The following is a 27,927-nucleotide window of genomic DNA, read 5'->3' as shown; positions in this document are numbered from 1 at the left end:
TGGTGTCAAGCCATCATTACGTTGCTTCTCTAGTGATTCCTAATGCTTCAATGTGGTTGTTTCTGGTTAGCGTTAGGTTTCTGGCTTTTGAGATTCATATGTCCGAAAACATCTGTCAACGCCTGCTTTCTTTGGAATTGGAATTATTATATTCTTCTTGAAGTCTGAGGGTATTTCGCCTGTCTCATACATTTTGCTCACCAGATGGTAGAGTTTCGTCAGGACTGGCTCTCCCAAGGCTGTCAGTAGTTCTAATGGAATGTAGTCTACTCCCGGGCACTTGTTTCGACTTAGGTCTTTCAGTGCTCTATCAAACTCTTCACGCAGTATCATACCTCCCATCTCATCTTCATCTACATCCTCTTCCCTTTCTATTACATTGCCCTCAAGTTTATCGCCCTTGTATAGTCCCTCTATATACTCCTTCCACCTTTCTGCTTTCCCTTCTTTGCTTAGAACTAGGTTTCCATCTGAGCTCTTGATATTCATACAAGAGGTTCTCTTTTCTCCAAAGATCTCTTTAATTTTCCTGTAGGCAGTATCTATCTTACCCCTAATGAGATAAGCCTCTATATCGTTACATTTGTTCTCTAGCCATGCCTGCTTAGCCATTTTGCACTTCCTGTCGATCTCATTTTTTGAGACGTTGGTATTCCTTCTATTTGTATGGAGTGTAACCATGTATGGAAGTGAAACATGGACGATAAACAGTTTGGACAAGAAGAGAATAGAAGCCTTCGAAATGTGGTGTTACAGAAGAATGCTGAAGATTAGATGAGTAGATCACATAAGTAATGAGGAGGTATTGAATAGGATTGGGAGAAGGGGAGTTTGTGGCACAACTTGACTAGAAGAAGAGATCGGTTGGTAGGACATGTTCTGAGGCATCAGGGGATCACCAATTTAGTATTGGAGGGCAGCGTGGAGGGTAAAAATCGTAGAGGGAGACCAAGAGATGAATACACTAAGCAGATTCAGAAGGATGTAGGCTGCAGGACGTACTGGGAGATGAAGTAGCTTGCACAGGATAGAGTAGCATGGAGAGCTGCATGAAACCAGTCTCAGGACTGAAGACCACAACAACACCAACATGTCCGAATACAATCAACTATTTACGCCTTTGGCCGTGGTGGAATGTCAACAGTACACTTACCGTCGGCCAGGTCTTCGCTTCAGAGTGTGAAACATCAGCTGCGTATAAACTGAAGTTCCACTCCGTCACCCGATGTTTCCATGCGGAAGCACTTGAAAGTGATCTATTCTGGAGCTTTGGGTTTCATATGAAGACTGTTCCGATCACTACTAAGAAAATTGTTTCACTCGAACCGGTAATAAAGACTTTTGACAAGCATTTAAAAAATACAAAGGGCAATGTTTTACTTAATTGAAATAAAGTAAGTTCGTTGGAAAAGTTTTTTTTTCTTTTTCGGAGTAGCGAAACGTTGAGGAAATAACTGGACTGTCCTCGCTGTCCGGCGCTCGTGAGAGAGTCGGCGTCTGCTGTGGCGCTGTCTACAGGGGAAGGCCCCCCCCCCCCCAGGTGCCGCCGACAGCGTAGACAGCGAGCGATGCCAGATGGTTCGGTGAATTACTGGTCACCTTACATCTGCATATATATATACTAGGTTGGTTGGAGGGAGGGGACCAAACAGCGAGGTGATCGGTCCCAACGGATTAGGAAAGGATGGGGAACGAAATCGGCCGTGCCTTTTCAAAGCAACCATCCCGGAATTTGCCTGAAGCGATTTAGCGAAATTATGGAAAATCTAAATCAGGATGAGGGTTTGAACCGTTTTCCTATAGAATGCGAGTCCACTGTTCATATATCCAAGATAGAGCAGGTAACCGTGGCAATATACCCGCTGTATCTGATTACAGCATTGTAAATATCTGTGCTCTGCCGTACACATTAAGTACCTTCTATCTCATAGTAACGCTGCGGAAGGATATGACACGGAACGAACGAATCAAATCATTTGTGGCTATTCAGAACACTTCCAGCCTTTAGGAGACGCACGTGGGGAAGTTCGGCGCATTTGCACAGGGCGCCGCACACTAGGGGTCGGTGGGCAACGTTCTTCCGCAAAGCTCTGAAATCTTTATGAAGTTGTTACAGAAGAAAATGAAAAGTAGCGGCCACAGTAAATTGTTTTAGTTTGTCTTTGAAATCGCAAACAGTCGTAGTCTCCAAGTCACAGTCCATCACAGATAACAAACAATATGACAACACCAACAATATAGGAGAAAAGGTCTCCTGTGTCTCGAGATAAACTTAAATTGGGAAACTGCAGGCGTTACAGAAATGTGGACGGATTTAAACCTGTTGGCGCTAAACAGCGAGATCTCACAGTGGTGGTACTGTTGAACGATCAGTCACTCCCGCTGGGACGAAAAGCGAGCTGGGTGCGGTGCCGTGCGGAGGTGCGCGGGTGTCGGGCGCCGACTTCACCGCCGAAGGCGAGCGGAACTCAGCCGAGAGTCGGCCCGCGCTGTCCAGGACTTAACCACCGCCGCATTTGTCACTACGTCTGATATTTTCGATGAACATCAATAACAGTAAAACGTGGGTGTGAAGTGTAGTCGAATCACGTCAAGTGATAACGGGGAAATTACATTAGGAGGCGATGACAAAAGTATGAAAAGCTTAACGATGAAGGGAAGTCTCATGTATATGATAAACAATACGGATAAGAAAATAGAAGGTTTTGTAATGTGGTGTTGCAGAAGAAGGCTGAAGACCACATGAATAAATCGGGTGACTAAGGAACAGATACTGGATCTAACTCGGGAGAAAAGAACTCTATGGAACAATTGGACTAAATGAAAGACTCGGTTAATGAGACATATCGTGGCTGGCTCTGAGTACTATGGGTCTCAACTGCTGAGGTCATTAGTCCCCTAGAACTTAGAACTAGTTAAACCTAACTAACCTAAGGACATCACAAACATCCATGCCCGAGGCAGGATTCGAATCTGCGACCGTAGCGGTTTTGCGGTTCCAGACTGCAGCGCCTTTAACCGCACGGCCACTTCGGCCGGCGGCAGACATATCGTGAGATGTATGAAATATGTTCATCTTTCACAAATTATGACATTATTTTGTTTATATTTTTCTCTTGTTAACTAGATCTGTTAGTGGCGGTAAAGCTGCTCAAGTAAAATATAATAAAACCAAGACTGGGAATTTTAAATTTAGGCTAAAGCGACCTCATTCCACATCCTGAGACATCAATTAATATTTATTTTGGTAAGAAAGGAGGCATTAAATTACAGAGAGAGGCCGAGGCTTGAACACAGTAAGCAGGTCCAAATGGATGTAGGTTATCGTGGTCATGGATAAGTTAAGCCGCTGATCTGCATCAGATCTGATCTCGGACTGAAGGCAACAGCAGTGGAAGCGTTGTGAACCTGCAGCACGTCAGTGGCAGATACGATACTGTCGCTGCATACCTGGTTGCACTGATCCCGTCTGAAGTCGCAAATGAACTGAGAGTATCCGCTGCTATAGTGCCTAACGCCATGTTTACCTATCACGTTCGTGCGAAAGGGATGTCTTTATGACAAGAGTCTTGGATCTACTGGGTGTCTATCTAGATCTCTCATAACAGAACATGAAAAACGTACACCGGGTAAATAGAGCAATGGAAGAAAAGCAATTTTCTGGTACAGACAGAGAATATTGTTGGTGGAAGGCAGGAGGAGGGATTTTAACCTTTTAACCTCTGATGATGAGACCACTACCCCAAAGAGATTTTCCCTGCTAAGCGAGGACATGGCTACGAGGGGAACTGCACGAGAAGAACGATGATGGCAAAAGTTGTAGCTTCCTAAGAATCTGAACACAAGAGTCAGCTGAACAATAGGGGAAACGCACAATATGGACTGTCTTCCTCCAACTGTGGAACACTGATGATCCTGTGGTGTCTGGGCTGTCAGCAACATCATTGAGTAATGAAAGTAAGTAGTATATGTGGGGGTCTTGCCCACTCGTCTGGTATAGGGTCCCTAAAGCATGCTGCGTTCTCGGAATGCTATGCAACAATTCAGGCAAATAACATTAATAGTTTTTATTACAAATAAGAAGACTGACAATACTCGTATTTACAACAAATGTCGCAAGCGATGGGCGACATGCAAACAGTAATGTCCTTCGCTATAGACAATGTCCAAACAAGCCATGGATATGGATCACTTATAACTGTTCTCGTAGCACTCTCTGTTAGACCGTGCTAGTACTCTGCGAATACTGTCCAGTAATGTCTGGTCGAGGTTGGGTGGAGCGGTGCTGATAGTCACTTCGGCTAGATGCCGCTCCCGTCGTGGTGACGTCCTGGTCAGCGCGCTATTGGCCGACGTCCTTTCACCGCCTTCTCTTGCGTTCTTCTTCTTCGTTCAGGCGCTTGTGGTTGCGCCAGAACAGAATAATAATAACTTCGTCTAGATGAATAGCGTGGTGCAAATATTTCAAGTGGATGTCAATTCGTCGCCTTGCGTGTCTCGGATCTACCTTAGTTGAGCAACTAGGAAAAGAGCCGTTTCTGGCGAATCTTTACACCATTCATAGGCCATTCGGCCGGCGGCAGACATATCGTGAGATGTATGAAATATGTTCATCTTTCACAAATTATGACATTATTTTGTTTATATTTTTCTCTTGTTAACTAGATCTGTTAGTGGCGGTAAAGCTGCTCAAGTAAAATATAATAAAACCAAGACTGGGAATTTTAAATTTAGGCTAAAGCGACCTCATTCCACATCCTGAGACATCAATTAATATTTATTTTGGTAAGAAAGGAGGCATTAAATTACAGAGAGAGGCCGAGGCTTGAACACAGTAAGCAGGTCCAAATGGATGTAGGTTATCGTGGTCATGGATAAGTTAAGCCGCTGAGCTGCATCAGATCTGATCTCGGACTGAAGGCAACAGCAGTGGAAGCGTTGTGAACCTGCAGCACGTCAGTGGCAGATACGATACTGTCGCTGCATACCTGGTTGCACTGATCCCGTCTGAAGTCGCAAATGAACTGAGAGTATCCGCTGCTATAGTGCCTAACGCCATGTTTACCTATCACGTTCGTGCGAAAGGGATGTCTTTATGACAAGAGTCTTGGATCTACTGGGTGTCTATCTAGATCTCTCATAACAGAACATGAAAAACGTACACCGGGTAAATAGAGCAATGGAAGAAAAGCAATTTTCTGGTACAGACAGAGAATATTGTTGGTGGAAGGCAGGAGGAGGGATTTTAACCTTTTAACCTCTGATGATGAGACCACTACCCCAAAGAGATTTTCCCTGCTAAGCGAGGACATGGCTACGAGGGGAACTGCACGAGAAGAACGATGATGGCAAAAGTTGTAGCTTCCTAAGAATCTGAACACAAGAGTCAGCTGAACAATAGGGGAAACGCACAATATGGACTGTCTTCCTCCAACTGTGGAACACTGATGATCCTGTGGTGTCTGGGCTGTCAGCAACATCATTGAGTAATGAAAGTAAGTAGTATATGTGGGGGTCTTGCCCACTCGTCTGGTATAGGGTCCCTAAAGCATGCTGCGTTCTCGGAATGCTATGCAACAATTCAGGCAAATAACATTAATAGTTTTTATTACAAATAAGAAGACTGACAATACTCGTATTTACAACAAATGTCGCAAGCGATGGGCGACATGCAAACAGTAATGTCCTTCGCTATAGACAATGTCCAAACAAGCCATGGATATGGATCACTTATAACTGTTCTCGTAGCACTCTCTGTTAGACCGTGCTAGTACTCTGCGAATACTGTCCAGTAATGTCTGGTCGAGGTTGGGTGGAGCGGTGCTGATAGTCACTTCGGCTAGATGCCGCTCCCGTCGTGGTGACGTCCTGGTCAGCGCGCTATTGGCCGACGTCCTTTCACCGCCTTCTCTTGCGTTCTTCTTCTTCGTTCAGGCGCTTGTGGTTGCGCCAGAACAGAATAATAATAACTTCGTCTAGATGAATAGCGTGGTGCAAATATTTCAAGTGGATGTCAATTCGTCGCCTTGCGTGTCTCGGATCTACCTTAGTTGAGCAACTAGGAAAAGAGCCGTTTCTGGCGAATCTTTACACCATTCATAGGCGAATGTTACGTTAAAGCCATCAAAAATTTAAAAAACTCAGTGGTCGTACCTTTATTTCTGTTCCACAGCCTTTTGGTTTCAAGGTACGCAGTTTACATCTGCACCACCAAGAAGTACACATGAACTGTAATAAGTAAGAAACGTTTTTACGTAATCGTGTTTATGTTCATTATTTTAAGCAGTGAAAAATTTATTTGACGACCATCAAACAACCTCTTCCCGCTTCTCCAGAAATGCCAGATTTGAATGTTATTAAACCATGGTGCCGTAAGCACGAAAGCTAATAGTGCATCGTTACCTTCTACCGCCATGTCTCACTGAATTGGAACTATCGAAAATCCCAGAGAGTACCGCACACAGAATTTAACAATTCAATCCCCAAAATGATTTTTGCTGCCACGGTTGGTCCTAAGCCACGTTGAAGGAAGGCAGTCCCATCAACGACGAGGTCTATAGAGACAGAATACGAGGTCAGATTGGATAAACGTGGTATGGAGAGTCAATTCGTTTAACTTTGCCGACGTACTGACTCTACGGAAATTGAGAACCTTCGTCAGGAAGAAAGTGAATGTAAAAAAAAAAAAGTCTATTTTTCCAAAAATGAACCGAAAGTAAGTGATGAGAAATGCAGTGTGTTTTAAGGGTAATTTTGTTAATAAGTTGTCAGCTTCCGGCAAGTAACGTGTAAGTAATGCAATGGGCTTTCGTATGTGACATGTGGCATGTTTCGTGGATATAGTAAATAGCAGTTTACGGTAAAAAAATGTGTATTTTGGATTACCAGAGTTTACTACGTTAACCGTGCAGCCTCGGATCCACAGTTAGCCGAATAATATTAGACGGTATTTGAAATTATTTAATTTAATTTTAATATATTCTCTCCACTGATATTAACCAGGTAACTATTAGCGAGAATGACTGAATGAAGCGTAAGAGGCGGAAGCGTCGCTGAAGAAATGACTGTAGTTGATGTTCGTGAAGTTGCGTGCAGTGTTCGGCGAGACAGAATAGAAGCCACTGAGGCAGGCGGCCGGCTTTCAGCTTTCAGCTTTCAGCTGAGCGCACTAACGACGCTGCCGGCCAACTTTTCGGCGCTAATTGCCGCCCCTGTCACAATGCACCGCGCCGTCGTCTGGCTCTTTGCGCGCTCGCAGGGGCAAGTCGCGGCTGGAGCACCACTTTGTTCCACAGCTTGTGAGGCGCTTAAAGTCTACCTCTTACACTTTTGAGCCGTATTAGTTGTTCTCTGTCGGTTACGTATTTACAGCCGCGACCAGCCACATAATTTTACTACATCACGTGTTCTTCGTTAGTCATACAAACATTGAACTACGCGTTTCGAACTTTTGCATATCGTAAGATTTGTTATTACGCTTAAATTTGATCGAAAACGCATTTGCAGCTGCTACTGTCTGGTTTGTGTTTTATCAGCGGCTGACAGTGCAGATTCAGTATAACGCCATTATAGTCGTACTTTAATGGAACACTTGTTATCGTCACGAGTAAACTACACGTCGCGAGCCCGCCCGGTTAGCCGTGCGGTCTGACGCACTGACCATTACTCTACCACGCAAACATATGGGGTTACACTCGTCTGGTGTGAGACGTTCCCTGGGAGGGGGGGAGGGATCCACTGGGGGCCGAACCGCACAATAACCCTGGGTTCGGTGTGGGGCGGCGGTGGGCGGAGTGGATTGCTATGGCCTGTTGTGGGGTTGTGAACCACTGAGGGCTACGGCGGGGACGAAGCGTCTCCGTCGTTTCTAGGTCCCCGGTTCGACACAATACAATACAGGTCGCGAGGAAAAGACCCTGGCTACATGTCGATGGTAGGCAATGAAATCCCCGAAACTCCATCTGTCTGTTAAAAGTCTCAATTACAGTAATTAGTAACTCCATTACTTAAGACAGATTTGAAAGTGCACGGATCTCTATGAGCAATCAATAAGTAGGTTATTACTACATAGTTAGATATCTAGCAATTTTATCTATATCACTTTACATATTTTTTTAGAAACTGATTTTGCTTCTCCTGTAAAATTTAGCAAAATGGAGTTACCATCGATATGATGATATTTTCTCGCAGAATATACGCCGGAATTCAGTGCACTTCTTTCTGGTGGACATCGACTCCGAAGAACGTCTTACTGTAACTGCACGCAGTTTAGCACGGCAGTCTGATAAAAATAACACAGGCTTCACATCTTGGCATTTCACAAACTAGAAAGTTTGACGCTAAAAAGATAATAAATAATATTGGCGAGACAGAACTGTATTCGTATTCTGTTAAATTGTTGCATAAGAGATTCGTAATGATCGCTGTGTCAACTCAAAGACTGGTTTGACACCACATTTCGTTACTCAACAAGGTCATACCGCAGGAGGTATTCCCTTATATTGACGCACGATCTGTAAATTGCCTTACCCAACTATCAAAACAACTCCCTGGATTGAAAACAACGATCACTGATTGTTGGACTAGGCGCGGTTTATAGAATCTTCTACAGCAATAGTTTGTAGAAAGGACGACACATATCTGCAGAATGCATAGCAGCAATACTTACTGAAGATTTTCTTTCTCTAAAAGAAAAAAAATTCTCACTTAAACGACTTTGTAGAGGTTCGAGGAAAATATCTTACTAAAAATAGAGTTGCTTCAACGTTCACAGAGGTTGGCTAACCGAATAGCGATCTACAGAAGTGACTCGTGTTTGCCAAAAGCAGTATGTAGCTTAGGATCCGTTAGCCAAAGAAAAGTATCGTTAAAATTCTGCGACATACAAACGACGGGGCGGGGGGCGGGACGGGTGTCACGAGCGAGGAAGTTTGTCTGTTGCTGATCTGCAAAGATTTAATACGAACAATATGTGTTCGTAGACAAATTACACCGCATTATGCTCGTACAAAAAGGTCTACAAGGTACAATACATAACAGTGCACAAGCGTTTGCGACAACACCACACATCAGTAACTCCAGTTATACGTGCCGGCACTGTAGCATACATAAAAAAAAGAAAAGAAAAAAGGGACATAATGCATCCAGGCGGCCCACACTTCCATTAGGGACGCCACAGTTAGTGGTATAACAAGAATGATATTTCAGTTTCACAAGGGCGACAATATCTCTTCCTAAAGGCGGAAACATGTTCACTCGTACAGACAGTCGATGACACTTTGCCGGTTTGCAGACGCTGTTTACACAGGATGCACTGGCTCCGCACTGACCTGCCAGTGGTGGCCCGCCGGTGCCGCGTCTGCTGCCGCTGCCGTCACTGCGCGCCCGCCTCCGCCTCCAGCTCCAGCTGCGCCTCCAGCTGCCGCATGGCGCGTCGCGCGCTCACTGCCGCCTCGCCTCGCACTCCGCGGCTCCGCGGCTCCGCGGCTCCGCGGCTCCGCAGCCTTCCGGGACGGCCGCGCGCGGCGCTGCCGTCGGCGGCAGATCAATAGCGTAGGGGCAGGTCGCGGGGGCAGAGCAGGGCGGGGGCGGGGGACCAGGGAGCGACCCTGCGCTGCGCAACCCTGGACCGCGCGAGGCGCCGAACCGTCGAATAAACTGAGGACGGCCACAACACACACGAATAAAACCTTCACAGAAGCTACCACTTTCGTCCCCGTACAGTAGTCGCCCAAAAGGGACTGAGAGAGATCTGTATCGAGGCCTCGGTGTTATTCCGTCCGTACATTGAGCAAGCTGTAAAGGAAACCGAGGAGGAATTGGGAAGGGGAAATAGAGTCAAATTAGAAGAAACATAAACTTTGATCCTTCTCGATGACATAGTAATTCTGTCAGAAATGGCAAAGGACTCGGAAGAATAGTTGAACAGAATGCGTAGTGTCTCGGAAGGAGGTTATAAGATGGTCATCAACGAAAGTAACACGAGGGTAACGCAATGTAGTCGAACTAAATCGGACGATGCTAAAGGACATAGATTAGGAAATGAGACACCAGAAGTAACAGATAAGCTTTGTTATGCGCACAGCAAAATAACTGACGATGACAGTTGTGGAGAGGGATAAAATACAGACTGGCAGTAGTAAACAAAAAATTGCTAGCGTAAAATGTAAAGTTGAATGTTACCAAGTCTTTTTTGAAGGTAACTGTCTGGAGTATAGCTTTGATCGGAAGCAAACTTTACCAGTAAACAGACAAGAAGAGAACAGAAGTTTTCGAAATGCGGTATAGAAAAATGCTGAAGATTAGGTGTGTACATTGAATAACTAAGTGGGATTTACTGAAACGAGTTGAGGACAAACGAAATTTATGGCATAACTTCACTAATAAAATCATCAATCGACAGAACCATTGTCAGACGTCAAGTAATCGTCAGTTTGGCAGTGGAGATATAGGGGATTAAATTGTAGAAAGAGACCGGGGCTTCAAGACAGTAAGCAGGTTCAAATGGACGTGTTAGAAAAAAATGGTTCAAATGGCTCTGAGCACTATGGGACTTAACTTCTGAGGTCATCAGTCCCCTCGAACTTAGAACTACTTAAACCTAACCAACCTAAGGACACCACACACATCCATGCCCGAGGCAGTATTCGAACCTGCGACCGTAGCGATCCCGCGGTTCCAGTCTGTAGCGCCTAGAACCGCACGGCCACCCCAGCCGGCGATGTGTTAGATTTAGATATGGAGAGGCTTTCACAGGATAGATGAGTTGCATCAAACCAGTCTTCGAACCAAACACAACTACAACAACAGCAGCAGCAGCTTCAACTATCTAGATTCAGTCCGAACATTGAAAAAAATCTGTCAAATAGCAGGGTGTAGCATTTGGTAACAAACTACGAACAAAGAAGACAGAATGTGGCTTTAACTGTCTTTAATCCTAGCGCTTGATCGTGAAGGTGCATCATCTGATTATTGATTCCCACCTGTGATGACCATTGTCAGATCTACTAGCCCCAAGAAAATACTGTATGTAGGTGTCAGAACAAAGATATCAAGTGTTATGAGAGTACCGATTGATAAAATAAAATAATTATAACTGGTAATTGTAATAGATCGCTGACGGATTCCAAATCATGTTGTCTAAAATTAAGAGAGTACACTTTCAAATGACCTCGCCATATTAATGAGGTCTTCTGCAGATGGAGATTCCAGCTAAATCCAAATAAAACAGAGGTGACAGCATTCCATCTCCGTAACAAATACGCATGCAGGAAGCTTACTAGTGTTACTTGATGTGGTGCAAGTTTCTCACAAGTAAAAAAGTCAACCTCTATCAGATACTGACATTTAAACAGCACTGCGCGAAGGTGTGAGAGAAGCCTGACTCAAGCGGAAATCTTCTCCAAAAAATATCCGGAAATAATCGGGGCACAAATGCAGATGGGCGACTCAGTGGTGCAATTACACTTCTGTTCTCAGCTGCTCAATATAGATGCCCTCAGTGGGAAATCAGCGTACATACAACAACGTGTGAATGAGACCGAGAGGCACTGTCAGATCTGCTTCCATTCCGTGGTTGCATGTTCTGTCCCATATTGCTGCTCCAGATGTCAGAAGAACAACTGCCAAGGAGTAAATTTTAGGAAGACAGAGTCTTATAAGAACTCACTTGTAAGTAGGGCTTCCCACAACCCTCCAGCTATACAGCTAAAGTCATGCAAGCCATCTTTGGATCACAGAAATTTTCAATGTCACCGAGAAGCGGAAAGAACGCTGGAATGAACATACATCCCAGAATGCCAACTTAATTCAAAAGAAAAGTGCGACCTACTTCTGTTTATACACTATCAGCGTAGAAAAGAGCTTAATGAAGTGTGTGAATAATTTTTAAAGTTATTTGGCTAATTTAATGTCTAGTGGACAGTTATAGACCTATCGCATTACTGGGTTACTATTTTGTTAACGAATAAAAACTGCATTACACTTATCGCTATTGCGTCATACGTGAATTAGGATTACAATTTCATCAGTTTTTCGTTGGCGCCATTAGTATTTTTAAAGGGTGCTTAGTTTTTTGCTTATCTACATCTTATTCAGTGATCTGATAAAACTTAGCATTATTTCCTGTTACCTATTTTAAAACTAACCTATACCTTTACAGATAGCTACTGCAGTCTGTTATCTGATACTGCCGTTACACTAGTCGTTTTGCAATTTATTTTGAATTTAAATGCGTTTTTAGCCCTCGGAATCAACATTGCGGCTCATTATGCAAATTACGTCGAATTAACAGAAGATATAAATTAACCTTCCCCCTTTAAAAATTAATAACTTGTAAACGCCTTAAGTGATCTTACCAAACGAAGTGTCAGCTTAAATAGCACTACTGAAAATCAGCTACAAAACATGACTGACCTACTTCATTGCTAATACCTGGGCCGGCCGGAGTGGCCGTGCGGTTTTAGGCGCTACAGTCTGGAACCGCAAGACCGCTACGGTCGCAGGTTCGAATCTTGCCTCGGGCATGGATGTGTGTGATGTCCTTAGGTTAGTTAGGTTTAAGGAGTTCTGAGTTCTAGGGGACTGATGACCTCAGAAGTTGAGTCACATAGTGCTCAGAGCGATTTGAACCAGCTAATACCTGGGACTGCACGTCTGAGAAGTGCTTCAGTACCTGGCCGCCTCATAGTGGACCAGAATCCCCAAAACCTCGCTATAAATTTTAAAAAATCGGAGCTGAGAAGTTTCGTTTAATAGTTTGTCTAGAGCAATGTTGGTACTATTGAATCCCGGTCTTAGAAGCGGCCAGCTCTTTATTCCGAACTCTGAATTTCAAGTCCGACGCGGCATTCATTTGTGACCGCACAGAGCTAGCGGGGCTGGAAAGTACTGCGTCATTCGAATGAAATGTTTTGTGCAGCGAAATCAGATCGAAATGTTTTTAAATGGAGGCTGTTCCGGACGGTATATACTTTATCAGGAACACTTATGGTAATATTGAGTCATTAGTTAATAACTGGTTTTTGTTAATTAACTTCTTACTGGAATAGAAGCAAGGAAATTGTAAAACGCGAGTGAAAAAAGAGATGAGTTTTAGATTTCACGATATTCCGCCTCGTCTTTCATTCCGTCCTTAAGTATGTACTGTAATCTTCGCGACTCAGCCTTAAAATCCAGCTGGTAGCCGCTACTCCGACTTTAAACCATTTTTCAAGCGACAGTTGCAAAATGCCGTTACTTACACTGAGAAAATAGAAATGAAAATTTTACTAAAGTGCGATTAAAACACATATGCAGGTATGCACACATAATCATTCAATTGAAGACATGCGCGGAAAACGGGATAATCCTCAAATGTAAATGCTTAGAGATAAGTGTTCTGATCTGTTGCTAGGTACGGGAACTATCAAAATTGGCATTGGTCTCACCCCTAAACATTACAAGCGGTGAGACCAGTGTCAACTTATCTCTAAGTTCAGACAGTGCCCGTTTATCCGTGCATGTCTTCAACTGCTACATCTATAAGATTGCTAATAAGCTATTACAAAATAAAAATATGATCTACTATTTTACCAATCGGTCAGCTGTCGCAAGATGCACAGTAACCAACAAACAAACTAATAAGGCAATATCGCCCAAGCTCTGTGCGAAAGTCTTCTCCCGTAAAAAATATGGACGATGTGTTCCGGAGATTTCTGGCAACAATCGATTCCTGTATGGCTTCTTCGTCGAAACCATCTCTGACGGAAGTGAAAACTTTGCGTCAGATGGTGTTGCTCTCTTGGTACCTGGTGCAGAGGATTAAGAGGTATCAGATGCTGAGGATGATGAAGAGGAAGCAAACGTCGGTCAGGAAGAAGTTGAAGAAGAAAATGAAGACGAAGAACAAGAAGCACAAGAGGAAGAAGACTAAGAAGACTGATAAAACTTTCACTTTTCTTTACACATATATATTTTCTATAAAAAAAACGGTAATAGAGGCAGTTTTGTAACATAGTTACGACTAAATTATAAATGTTCACCGAAAATATTTTTTGTTCACATTATTAATTTTTTCCAAATTCTTTTCGTTATATTGGATACGCCTTTTGAATTTTTAAACTTCGATATAAAAATCGCTACCACTAGAATCAGAAACCTCATTCACCTGTTTTAGCCCATAGTGCAGCAGTTTTGAAACTTTGGCCAGGTTTTCAGAATTCTGGCCAATAGTGCGCCTCAACGTCCTATGACGATAATCGGTTGTCGGACAAAACCTGCATTCATCGGTGAAGAGGACCAGACGCCATTGGTAAGTTTACATTCCAGATCTCGCCTCGATGTCGCCTTCCACGGCGTTGCTGGGAGGCGGCAGGGGGTTAGCACTGTTCGCAGTGTACGTCTGTGAGACGAAGCTGATGGCACTGTCTGGGTCGACCCAGCCTTCCCCGTGGGCTCCAAAAACGCAGCGTGGAGCTGTGTTTCATTCTTCTCGGAACGCCTATGCGCCATTATTTCTAGGTAGAGGCAGGCAGATGGAGTTGTTGATTACGGGCGACCACTACGAGGAAGGTCTCCGCTTTGTGGCTCAGGACTATGCCCGAGTCTTCAACTGACGTCGCTGTGGTGTAGGCAACCTCGGACACTGACAGCCCTTACTGACGTTAAGGGAATACGTGCACGGTGCCCCCGAGGATTGCTGCCAGAGTGAACAGCTTACACCAGCCAGGATGTACCGTCCACTACTGGAGATTGAGAGGTACTTCTTATGTTCGAGCCACATTTTATTTTCTTATTTTCCAGTTGCTGTTTTCTATACACACAAATGAGCTGGTAGACAGGGTGAGCATCAGTCTGCGGATATTCGCTGATGATGCTGTGATGTGCAGGAAAGTTGACACAAGATGGCCCAGACAAAATTTCTAGTTGGTGTGACGAATGGCAGCAGGCTGTTAATGCAGAAAAATATAAATTAATGCGGATGAATAAGAAACACAAACCCTTAATGTTCGGATACGGCATTGGCAGTTTCCTGCTTTACACAGTCACGTCGTTTAAATATCTGGGCGTAACGTTGCAAAGCGATATGACATGGAACGAGCGTGTGAGGATTGCGGCAGGGAAGGCGAATGGTCGACTTCGGTTCATTTGGAGGATCTTAGGGAAGTGTGGGTCACCTGTAAGGAGACCGCATGTAAGGCGCTAGTCCGACCTGTTCTTGAGTACTGCTCGTGTGTTTGGGATCGAAGCAATTGAGAGGCGAGCTCCTAGATTTGTTACCGGCAGGTTCGATCACCATGCAAGTGTTGCGGATGTGCTCAGGGAGCTCAACTGGGAATTCCTGGAGGCAAGAAGACAATCATTTCGAAGAACACTACTGAGAGAGTTTAGATAACCGGCATTTGAAGCTGACCGCAGAACGATCCTACTGCCGCCAACATTTATTTCGCGTAAGCCCCACGAAGATAAGATACGAGAGATTAGCGGTCATACGGAGGCATAAGGACTGTCGTTTTTCCTTCCTTTTCTATTTGTTAGTGGAACAGGAAAGTAAACGACTAGTTGTGGTAAAGGGTGCATACACTCTGCAACGCTCCATACGGTGGCTTGCGCAGTATGTAGATTCATTCCAGTCGGTTAATTGATGTTGAACCAATGCAGGCGACCGATCCAACTTTCAGAGAGATTATATTTTTGTTGTTGGTACTTAATTCATGGGGTCGAAAGAGTACACGGCCTGGACTCCAGGTCTCATGCTGAGTGTAGGTCAACTGGTGTTTTGTAAGACAATTAGAACTAGTGCATTTTCCATACTTGGATGTGGATGGGTTCTACATGCAGTTTACTTGACTTCGTTTTCTGTTGCGACCAGATTAGTTTCATCTTCAACGTATAGATAATACCGGACGGTTACAATTAAACTGACGGTGTTCCGAGTGCTGCAATACGTGATGTATACAGGGCAGTACGCTGAAACATGCTGCTGGCCACGGTGGACGAGCGTTTCTAGGCGCTTGAGTCCGGAACCACGCGGCTGCTACGGTCGCGGTTTCGAATTCTGCCTCGGGCATGGATGTGTGTGGTGTCCTTAGGTAAGTTAGGTTTAAGTAGTTCTAAATTCTAGGGGACTGATGACCTCAGATGTTAAGTCCCACAGTGCTTAGAGTCATTTGAACCATTTTTTTGAAGCATCCTCGTAAGTTTATTAATTGGTTGGTTCGCGGAGTATGCTGAAAAAATAACAGATCTATTTTCTGCCACCAGGTGAAAATATGGTGCTGTAAGTAGTCAGGACGTGGTGTGGGAGGAATGATCAAACACATGATAACGATGGTTCTAGCACTTTTATAAGGATACGATCACAAGTTACAACGTGTCCAATATGGTCTCCCGACTCAGCAACAATGTTCATCCGTAATGCGGCATTGTCGACAGTTGCTGTAATCAGAGAGATATGGTGTGGTACACTATACTTAAGATCAGGAAGATTCCAAATACATTGCTGACAGACATGCTCTTTCAGTTGTCCCGACGACCAGAAGTCATATGGATGCGGATTTGGAGTACCGCAGATCCTGAAACTGCTTAGCGGCGATGCAGTCGTTACGGAAGGTTTCTTCAAGGAAACCTTTTACCTGACAAGGAACATATGGTGTCACTCCATCTTGCATTAAAGACTTGATGTAGACTCAGTTGGAATGAGATGTCGCAGATGGAGGTCGCTATAACGTCCAGGTGTCACCGTACTCCTAACAGGCGTCATCTCCTCGAAGAATATAGGGGCCTGTCAAACCACACCACACAGCCACATAAGCTGAGTGCAGTGGATGTTCCCCCTACACGACATGTGGCGGAACAGAAACCCACATGCGACAGTTCCGTAAATTCACGGCACGGTGCAGAGTAATATGTACCTCGTTAGTTCAAAGATTATTCCCCGGCCACATGTCATTCATTTCCATACGTGCCAAAAATCGAAGGGCAAAGTGTCGGCGTTGTATCCTGTCTTGGGGCTTCATTTGGAACACATTCTGAATGTTGTAGGGATACCACTGTAAAATGCACCGAAAAATTTTTGGCTGCCGGAGAGGCAATTCCCGTGACGACTCGAACCCTGGCTGCAGAATTTGAGGCACGTGCTGCGAGGTCGGCTGTAGCTGCGGCAACGTCATCAACAACTGCCACGGGAATAGGCTACCTCTCTCCGCCTGCTGCACCAGGTAATTCACCTGTTTGTTCAAATTTGTTGATCTTATACATGAGCCCATTTACCGACAAGGAGCTCTTCGCAGCCCGTTCCTGTTGACGATATTCCAGCAGGGCAACGCTGCTGTTATGATATAGCAACTTAACTAGCAGTGCACGGTCTCTCTTCTCAATACCCATTGCGTTTTGTACGGAAAACGTCAACCTTACTAACCCTTTACACCAACAGTCACTTCACAAAGCGAGTCAACACGCGCCCCCAAGCGACAAACGGCATATTGACGTTAAAGCAGGAAACATTTCATCTTCTGACTGCATACAACGCCATATTTTCCCCTGGTCGCAGAGAGCGTAACTGTTTATTTTTTTTTATAGCATTCTCATCGAGCGCATCGATTAATAGACATAGCTGAGCCGTACCGTGTCGACAACTGGTAGTAGGTGTTGCGCATGCCACCCTTGCCTCTAGCGGAGCGCGCGCCGTTTCGACGTGGGCTGGTGAGCGGCGGTGTGGGGGATGAGTTGGACGGCGGCTGGCGGCGGAGGCAGGGCGTGTTGTCATCTGAGCCGTGCTGCTTCTCTGTCGTTCGACTGCACTTCGGTATTCTTAGGGGTCGCGTGTCCGAGAATACGTTTTCCTCCTGGAGGCTCCGGAGGACACGAGGTGGACGAAGCGATTCCTACGGCGGAAGTCGGTGGTTGCGGCGCCGTCGTTAAGAGAGAAATGTGCCGTCTTAAAAATACAGCCAGGTATCTTACTTCTGTTGAGTGAATTGGGAGGTTCGCACAATGTTCCTTTCTGCTGTCTTTCCCAGTGCGTCGCAGTCTCCTGATACGCCTTGCCCGCCTTCACGGCTATAAAAATTATAAAAATACCGGCTCAGCCTTCCTGCTCGCTTAAGCCCCGGTCGTGGGACGACGAGTGAGAGTTCAAGAGACCCGCACGTGTTTGTACCAACTGCTTACTATACCACCTTAAATTTGTGATTTTCTGTAATTAAGAGACACTTTGTTTTTACCTTCTTACGTATGATAGCCTTGTGGACCTCAGTTGTAACCTCATTTATTGTTGTGAGTGGCTTTGACGCTTGCTAGTCAACTTGTTAATTCTGGGAGAAAAGAATTCGTGCCAATTTCTTGGTATTTAAGGTACTGTCTGCTAATGCAACCAAAGTTCGTTTGTGCTACCGTTACGCCACTCGGCGTTGTTTGAAGCTGAAATGAGGTACCGAAGGGCTCGGCTTGTGCCCCTTTATTGATATGTGGGTGCGTAAGTAAGCTCATAGCTATGTTGTGTTCGTTATTCGTTGAACTTAAAGATCCTTCTTCTTTCCAGATAATAGTAGCAGTTACTAGCGCCATGTGCGGACTTGTGTCGACTGCGCGGGAGGTATCTATATCTGATGTACGCAGAGTAATTGCCTGAAGGCAGCCACTTGGTTGGATTCCAAGGTCGCGGGTTGCGCTGCCTCTTGATCAACAGTACTCGCGTCGCCAAAAAGAAATTGCTTGACATAACATTGTACCTACCTTGTTTTTTTTTAATTTTAATTTATGTACTTTCTGAAATGTGTGTCTTTTTGGGAAACGGAATGTGAATTTTTAAGGACGCAATTTCAGTAAGTTTTCATTCCTTTGGTCAATAGTGTTGTGGAACATTGTGTGCAATTGTAAATCAGTAAACATGCTGTCAGAAAATACAGTAAGGTGATTTGCTAAACTGTTTGTGACGCAAATTCTTCTTGTTCTAGCTGCCATTTTGAAGCATAGATGCCGTATTAAATTTTTGCATCGTTCTTCTGCCACATAAGCTTGCACCAAAAAAATTTTTGTGTGTTAATAATTACATGCTATCTCTTTATAGAAACTGAAACTTAGTGTGATTAATTCCAATTGAACTGCAACAAATTTCTTTGCCCTTGTGATGGGAGTTGTCGAAAGTATTCGCTCCCATAGCTGTGACAGTTGAGTGCAAAACTCATTTGTTGTCTTTGGACAGAGATATTTTTATAAACATACACAACATTCTGGGTTTCCTATGTGGGTCAGTGTGACAGTGTATAAAAGTCTCACTTGAATGCAAAAATCACTTTTGAGATTTGTTGTTGTTCTTAACGTCTTTTTATTTAATTTTTGCCGGCCGGAGTGGCCGAGCGGTTGTAGGCGCTACAGTCTGGAACCGCGCGACCGCTACGGTCGCAGGTTAGAATCGTGCCTCGGGCATGGATGTGTGTGATGTCCTTAGGTTAGTTAGGTTTAAGTAGTTCTAAGTTCTAGGGGACTGATGACCTCAGAAGTTCCAAAGTACTCAGAGCCATTTGAATTTAATTTTTGAAAGCTTAAAAGGAAATTTTCCTTAATTGGTTTTATGGCCTTTGAAGCATACGCTGTTCAATAAATACTTTTGTCACGAATGATGCTGAAGCTTTGCTTGGGCCCAGGCGTCCCCCTCCTAGAGAACCCCACGCAGTAACACTGTACCAGTACCTGCGATGTTTCAGGCTCCTGCCGTGTACACACATCCCGCACTGCAGCACTCCGAACACCGTCAGTTTAATTACAGCTACATGACAGAATAAATCTACTGTATTTCTGGAGTATTTGCTAGCGTCATCTGCAAACCCTTCATAAAGTTATAATATCCTCCGACTATCTATGTATTCGTACTTTCGTCAAGTCTAATAGATCGTACACGTCAGTTAAGACTAGGATACTACAGTATACGTAGTTGAGGTGCAGAAGGCCGCGTGCCAGTAATAGCAGTACGTGGAAGAGCTCGCCTCCTACAGCAAAAACAGCCGGTTGCACCACCACGTGGAGCGTGGATGGGCGTGCCGTCACAGCAAAGAGCAGGGGCGGAACGACGACATCGACGAGGAGCCAGCGTCGGGGCAGCAGCCAGCGGCAGACGGGACCTGGTGTACTGCGCCGGTCCAGCTCGTCTCTGTACTGTGGGTCCCTTCTAGACGGGGGACGGGGCGGCAGCTGAGTGGAGTGAGCTGCAAGGCACGAGCTGGAAGGCAACTCGGCCTCACTCAGCTTCCGAAGAGAGCAGCCGCTGGAGGTAGCCAAGCAGCGAGCCACCGCTGACCGCCGACGCGGGGCAGCGCCCCACTGTGGAGGAGCAGTGGACGGCGCTCCGCTTTACGGATCCGGGGAACGCAGTACGGCCGTCAGTCTAGTGTTGCTACCTGTGCAGTGTTTACAGCTTCGACGATTAAAAGACAGTGTGCTGGTTATGATGAGCGCAGTTTTCTAGTACACGATTATGGGTACGTTAGTCTAATTACGATAATTTTCGACTGTGGGTGTGCTGGTGTTGGGCCTAATGTATTAAAGTTCAAAAAGATTATTTTATACTTGCTGTGTTCAGAGAAATTGTAATCTCTTCTTGTTGTTGGCTTTCATTGTCTTGGTGATCTCAGTTATTGTGCCAAGCAGAGGGTAGCTCGGTCTGTTGCATTCGATTGCTGATTTTCGCTCTCTTGTTAACTGCTTGTGTAATATTTGTTGGGGTGTCAGCTTTTGGCTGGATAAATTTTAGGCTTTGGTATTCTGGGCTAACACCGATCGTGGCTTTCTTGTTCTCCTTTTACTGTCTTGTTTTTGTCTGTGGTATAATATTTCTTGCCCAACATTATCGGTGAAATTTAAAGGGACAGATTATTTTATTGTGTGGTTTATTGTGTCGAATATTAAGTTTGCGCAGTCTGGTAAAGTGAACGCTGAATACCTTGCTTGCGTTATCTTGTACGTACGCTCGAAGCTGTTGAAATTGATCAATAGATGTATTTCATTTTGTAAAGGGTTTACACCCACGTAATCCCCAGTCGCTTTCCACTCCCACAGTTTTCTGCTCCACAATCTTAACTTTCATTACTTGAAACGTGTAAAACTTTTCTTTTTTTGAGTCCTCAGTCTTCTTACTGGTTCGATTCAGCCCGCCACGAACTTCTCTCCTGTACCAACCACTTCATCTCAGAGTATCACTTGCAACCTATGTCCTCAATTATTTGCTGGATGTATTCCAATCTCTGTCTTGTCGCTGTTCTCCACACATTCGTTTCCTCGCCGGTTCTGCGCAGAACGTCCACATTCCTTACCTTACAGTGCACCTAATTTTCAACGTTATTCTGTAACACCACATCTCAAATGTTTCGACTCTTTTCTATACCGGTTTTCCCACAGTCCGTCTTTCAGTATCATGCAATGCTGTGCTCAGAACGTACATTCTCAGAAAAGTCTTCCTCAAAGTAAGGCCTATATTCGATACCAGTAGACTTTTTTTGGACAGGAATTCCTTTTTTGCCATTGCTAGTCTGCTTCTTATGTACCCCATGCTCCGTCCGCCTTGGGATATTATGCTGCCTAGTTAGCAGCAGTCATTAACTTCATCTGCTTCGTGATCACCATACGTAATATTAAGTTTCTCACTGGTCTCATTCTGCTACTTCTCATTACCTTCGTCTTTCTTCGATTTACTTGGTTCAAATGGCTCTGAGCACTATGGGACTTAACTACTGAGGTCATCAGTCCCCTAGAACTTAGAACTACTTAAACCTAACTAACCTAAGGACATCACACACATCCATGCCCGAGGCAGGATTCGAACCTGCGACCGTAGCGGTCGCGCGGTTCCAGACTGTAGCGCCTAGAACCGCTCGGCGACTCCGGCCGGCTCTTCGATTTACTCTCAATCCGTATTCGGTACTCATTAGACCATTCCATTCAACACATAATGTAATTCTCCTTCACTTTCACTGAGGATGGCAACGTTTTCAGCGAATCTTATCTTTGATATTCTTTCACCTTCAGTTATAATTTCTGTCTTCAACCTTTCTCGTATTTTCGTCATTGCTTCTTCGATGTATAGATTGAACAGTAGGGCTGAAAGACTACACGCTTGTCTTACACCCTTCTTAATCCGAGTTCTTTGTTCTTGTCTTCCACTCTTATCGTTCCCTCTCGACTCAATACATATTTTATATTACCCGTATTTCTCTATAGCTTAGCACTGTTTTTCTTAGAATGTCGATAATCTTGCAACATTTTACTTTGTCGAAAGATTTTTTCGGATCGACAAGCCGGCCGTTGTGGTCAAGTGCTTCTAGGCGCTTCAGTCCGGAACCGCGCGACTGCTACGCTCGCAGGTTCGAATCCTGCCTCGGGCATGGATGTGTGTGATGTCCTTAGGTTAGTTTGGTTTAATTAGTTCTAAGTTCTGGGGGACTGATGACCTCAGATCTTAAGTCCCACAGCGCTCAGGGCCATTTGAACCGGGTCGACAAATCCTTGGAATGTGTTTGGACTTTTATTTAGTCTCGCTTTCATTATCTACCCCAACGTCAGAGCTGTCTCAATGGTGCCTTTACCTTTCCTAAACCCAAACTGATCGTCATCTAACACATCCTCAGTTTCCTTTTCCATTATTCTGTATGTTGTTATTCTCAGTAACTTGGATGCATAAGCAGTAAAGCTGATTTTGCGACAATTCTCGAACTTGTGGGCTCTTAAAATTGTGTTTATGGTGTTATACCGTAAGCCAGATGGTATATAGCCACTTTCCTGCATTATACATACCAAAGTGAAGAGTTCTTTTGTTGCCACTCCCCCTAATGGTTTTAGAATGTTATCTATCCCTGCTACCTTACTTGTTTTTAAGTTTTCAAAGCTCTTTCAAATTCTGATTGCAATACTGGAGCCCCTATCTCTTTTATGACGACTCCAGTTTCTTGTTCTATCGCTTCATGAGATAAGTTGTAACACCACACCCGTCACTTATCTGGTTTTGGTGTGTGTTCACCCCAGGTAATTGACTAACAGATCAACAGAGAGTGCAAAACTGCCGCAATATCGGATAACGCAAAGAAACTAATAAGGCCCTGTGACTCCTGATTGAACTGCGGGGGCAGTGTTGACATTAATTGATCCAGAATTGATCCCTATTAATTAAAAAGGGGTGCACATTGATGTCGATTAGCACAGATTTATTTTAACTCACGACCTGCAATCATCACATTACATGACTCTCCTAAAGGGCAGTGGTAATAAATTGCGTTTGTGTGGAGTAAAGCATGATAAATCAAAAGTAATTCCTATCGACTGACCCAGGCGTAATGCGAAGTGAGAGAAGAATTCTACAATACACGGCCCATGAAACCCTCGTGGAAACTTTGCCGACGTGATCCAACAAATTAATCAGTGGCCGGAGCGGGCGCAATATCACCGAATTCAGTGTGGCGGAGCGGCGTCGTTGTGTGGACGTCGGCCGACGTTGTGGTGCTGCAAGGCTGCGCTCGTCTATTCACTCCTAGCTATCTTTCTCAGTACATAGCTGAACCAAAACTTCCTATCTCCAAGCTCAATCGTTCCATTTGCTAAGTCCTAAACTGCAGAGATGCTCACTTTTTCTCAGGTGAGCTGAGTAAAGAACACCATGTGTGCACTCTAGGAAAGCTGGGAACGGAAGACCTCTACTGAGACTTCTCACAGTCTGCTCTTCACCTCGGTTTCCCCGCCCGCATCTCGTGGTCGTGTGGTAGCGTTCTCGCTTCCCACGCCCGGGTTCCCGGGTTCGATTCCCGGCGGGATCAGGGATTTTCTCTGCCTCGTGATGGCTGGGTGTTGTGTGCCGTCCTTAGGTTAGTTAGGTTTAAGTAGTTCTAAGTTCTACGGGACTTATGACCATAGATGTTAAGTCCCATAGTGCTCAGAGCCATTTGAACCATTTTTTCGGTTTCCCCTCCAGCAAACTCACTTACGCCAATTGCAGCGCAAATCGCATTAATTATGCGTCGCTTCCCAGCGCTGACCAAGTGAACAAATTCCCACAAAATTTCCCTTCCTCTCAACTTCTGTTATTTAGCTCCGCCCAGGCCACCTATCAAAGTTAGCATCTGCACAAACACCAAATTTTCCGGACTTCTGACTCCCAGGAGAGTACTTCAAATTCCTTGGTCCTACGTTCCCATTGGAGGCCGGTGTATTTCATTCTGTCGCTCTTCACCTGATTTACTTCAGGCTCTGCGGACCGTGAATTCAGCGTGAAGTTGCTATAGTCATGAACACGCATATTTTGACCTCTGTTGACCGCTCCACCGTAGTTTTGCATGGCTTTCTCGCATGTTTCACAGAAGACGGGACGATGGACATTTATCAACAGGCGTACAAGTTCTCTGTCTGTTTCGCGGTACACCAGCATGGAGTCGGGGTCAACCACCCACTCACTGTCACTCATCTTAAGGCGGCTGGAGGCTGCGCCACGTTACCACTTTCTCAGAGCTTGAGCTGCCCAAAGCTGCCTATTGCCGCTTCCCTTTGCCATTCCCCAGCCGGCCATGGTCAACTCTAAATGCTTCCCTGTGGTAAACTAGCATCCAGTAAATCGACTCGTTTCCACAAAGTTTTCATGTCGTGTGAATTACTTTAAAACCATCACCCGACATTAATTATTCCAATACGTCCATACTATACCCTCTACAAGATGCATTGTGCCTTGTCAGTCATTTTGTTCAGCCCTACTGTTCGCTCAACGTGAGTTAGGTGATCTTTAATGACTTCATGTAAGGGGCATAGTTCTTGCCATCTTACGTAGCCCCTCTCTTCAAATCAATTTTGTAGTACAGGTGATGACTCCTATAGTGTTACCACCTGTGGTACAAAATTAATATCTCCATAACTCGTATTTTTAATCCGTTCGCATCAGGTATTACGGGCGATTGATTACCACTGCCGCCTCTCTGATGCAAACTCCCACTCATTCCTAGAGTACCTGCCTTCAATGACTGGATTTACTGTTAAAGATGTGGTCATTATGTAGTCTAATTTTACTTTAATATCTGCCGATTCCTGAGGCAATTATTGGTCAGAGTACTCAAAAGAAAACAACAATTATATTACAAGGACACACGTCGCAAAGGGCAAATACACATGTTTAAGCACCTCTGTGCTTGTCTTTGAATGGCAAGTCACGCAATTATAACTTAAGGTCCATTGATTCACAGTTATCGATCCCTACTCGACTTAAATTACTAAAAACGTACATGAGCAATATTCGTGTAACATTTTGTGAAGTTGATAGTGGTTGCTCTCATTCAATTATATGTGAACGCCCGATATATATATATATATATATATATATATATATATATATATATATATATATATATATATATAGAAAAAAAAGCAATATGACAAGAATCATTGCGTATTGAGCAACCACTGTTGTGTATTTGTAACTAGGTTGTTGTTGTTGTTGTTGCTGTCTTCAGTCCTGAGATTGGTTTGATGCAGCTCTCCATGCTACTCTATCCTATGCAAGCTTCTTCATCTCCCAGTCCCTACTGCAACTTACATCCTTCTGAATCTGCTTAGTGTATTCATCTCTTGGTCTCCCTCTACGATTTTTACCCTCCACGCTGCCCTCCAATACTAAATTGGTGATCCCTTGATGCCTTAGAACATGTCCTAGCAACCGATCCCTTCTTCTAGTCAAGTTGTGCCACAAACTCCTCTTCTCCCCAATTCTATTCAATACCTCCCCATTAGTTATGTGATCTACCCATCTAATCTTCAGCATTCTTCTGTAGCACCACATTTCGAAAGCTTCTATTCTCTTCTTGTCCAAACTATTTATCGTCCATGTTTCACTTCCATACATGGCTACACTCCATACAAATACTTTCAGAAACGACTTCCTGACACTTAAATCTATACTCGATGTTGACAAATTTCTCTTCTTCACAAATGCTTTCCTTGCCATTGCCATTCTACATTTTATATCCTCTGTACTTCGACTGTCATCAGCTATTTTGCTCCTCAAGTAGCAAAACTCCTTTACTACTTTAAGTGTCTCATTCCCTAATCTAATTCCCTCAGCATCACCCGACTTAATTCGACTACATTCCATTATCCTTGTTATGCTCTTGTTGATATTCATCTTATATCCTCCTTTCAGGACACTGTCCATTCCGTTCAACTGCTCTTCCAGGTCCTTTGCTGTCTCTGACAGAATTACAATGTCATCGGCAAACCTCAAAGTTTTTATTTCTTCTCCATGGATTTTAATACCTACTCCAAATTTTTCTTTTGTTTCCTTCACTGCTTGCTCAATATACAGATTGAATAACATCGGGGAGAGGCTACAACTCTGTCTCACTCCCTTCCCAACCACTGCTTCCCTTTGATGTCCCTCGACTCATATAACTGCCATCTGGTTTCTGTACAAATTGTTAATAGCCTTTCGCTCCCTGTATTTTACCCCTGCCACCTTCAGAATTCGAAAGAGAGTATTCCAGTCAACATTGTCAAAACCTTTCTCTAAGTCTACAAATGCTAGAAATGTAGGTTTGCCTTTCCTTAATCTAGTTCTAAGATAAGTCGTAGGGTCAGTATTGCCTCACGTGTCGCAATATTTCTACGGAATCCAAACTGATCTTCCCCGAGGTGGGCTCCTACGAGTTTTTCCATTCGTCTGTAAAGAATTCGTGTTAGTATTTTGGAGCCGTGGCTTATTAAACTGATAGTTCGGTAATTTTTACATCTGTCAACACCTGCTTTCTTTGGTATTGGAATTATTATATTCTTCTCGATGTCTGAGGGTATTTCGTCTGTCTCATACATCTTGCTCACCAGATGGTAGAGTCTTACAATTTAAAACCTGGTTCCTAAATCTCTGTCTTCCATTATATAATCTGTCTGATACCTTTTAGTATCTCCAGGATTCTTCCATGTATACAACCTTCTTTTATGATTCTTGAACCAAGTGTTAGCTATGATTAAGTTGTGCTCTGTGCAAAATTCTACCAGGCGGCTTCTTCTTTCATTTCTTCCCAATCCATATTCACCTACTACGTTTCCTTCTCTCCCTTTTTTATTTCATCATACATTTCTTCCATTTCTTCGTCATCTGCAGAGCTAGTTGGCATATAAACTTGTACTACTGTAGTACGCGTGGGCTTTGTGTCTATCTTGGCCACAATAATGCGTTCACTATACTGTTTTTAGTAGTTTATCCGCATTCCTATTTTCCTATTCATTATTAAATGTACTCCTGCATTACCCCTATTTGATTTTGTATTTATAACCCTGTATTCGCCTGACCAAGAGTCTTGTTCTTCCTGCCACCGAACTTCACTAATTCCCACTATATCTAACTTGAACCTATCCATTTCCCTTTTTAAATTTTCTAACCTACCTGCCCGATTAAGGTATCTGACATTCCACCGTAACAAGGTATAGGTATGAAATCTTATTCTAACACAAACAGACGTGGCATGACAAATATATGACGTTTTAACAAATGGCACATTTATAAGATCATAACCTTTTTGTAACATAATTCATAAACAGAACAAATGAGTACGTTCGTTGTGGCGCATGTTATTCATTTGAATCCACACTGACACACTCACACACACGGCACAAGTTTCTTGCAGGAACGGATGTGACATTAGTTCTGACTAGCAAGTTGAGGGATGGCTAACGGCTGAGAAGAGAGCAACGTCGATTACGAAGGTGGGGCCACAGGCGCCCGCCTCTTCTTGAGGCAGGATGGCTCTCACCTAAGAGCTCGTTGTTGACATCTTGTCCGACAGGCCCCAAGACCCCATCGGTGCATCTATGATCGGTGACCTCTCGCGGCTCAGCTACAAGTCATTGCTACTTCTATAGACGTTTTAGGGCAAGGGAGGGACCGTGATAAGACAAGAGCCTATTTTTTGCTCAGGCCCTCAAAGTTGGTGT

The 27,927-nt window shown here is 44.2% G+C and overlaps 1 protein-coding gene across 1 annotated transcript in view; it reads right to left on the bottom strand.

The window, feature by feature from the left end:
- Positions 1–27,927, bottom strand: part of LOC126095368 (uncharacterized) — a 561,268-nt gene that overhangs the window by 524,984 nt on the left and 8,357 nt on the right. Inside the window, exons 2-3 of the mRNA XM_049910174.1 lie at positions 19,951–20,298; positions 9,330–9,527 (exon numbers count right to left, since the gene is read on the bottom strand). Of these exons, the coding sequence (XP_049766131.1) occupies positions 9,330–9,527; positions 19,951–20,298 (546 nt within the window). The remainder of the gene's footprint in view (positions 1–9,329; positions 9,528–19,950; positions 20,299–27,927) is intronic.

This window comes from Schistocerca cancellata, chromosome 8 (assembly GCF_023864275.1).
Source record: "Schistocerca cancellata isolate TAMUIC-IGC-003103 chromosome 8, iqSchCanc2.1, whole genome shotgun sequence".
NCBI lineage: Eukaryota > Metazoa > Arthropoda > Insecta > Orthoptera > Acrididae > Schistocerca > Schistocerca cancellata.
Note: the sequence above shows the minus strand (reverse complement) of the source record. Positions and strands in the feature narration are given on the sequence as shown.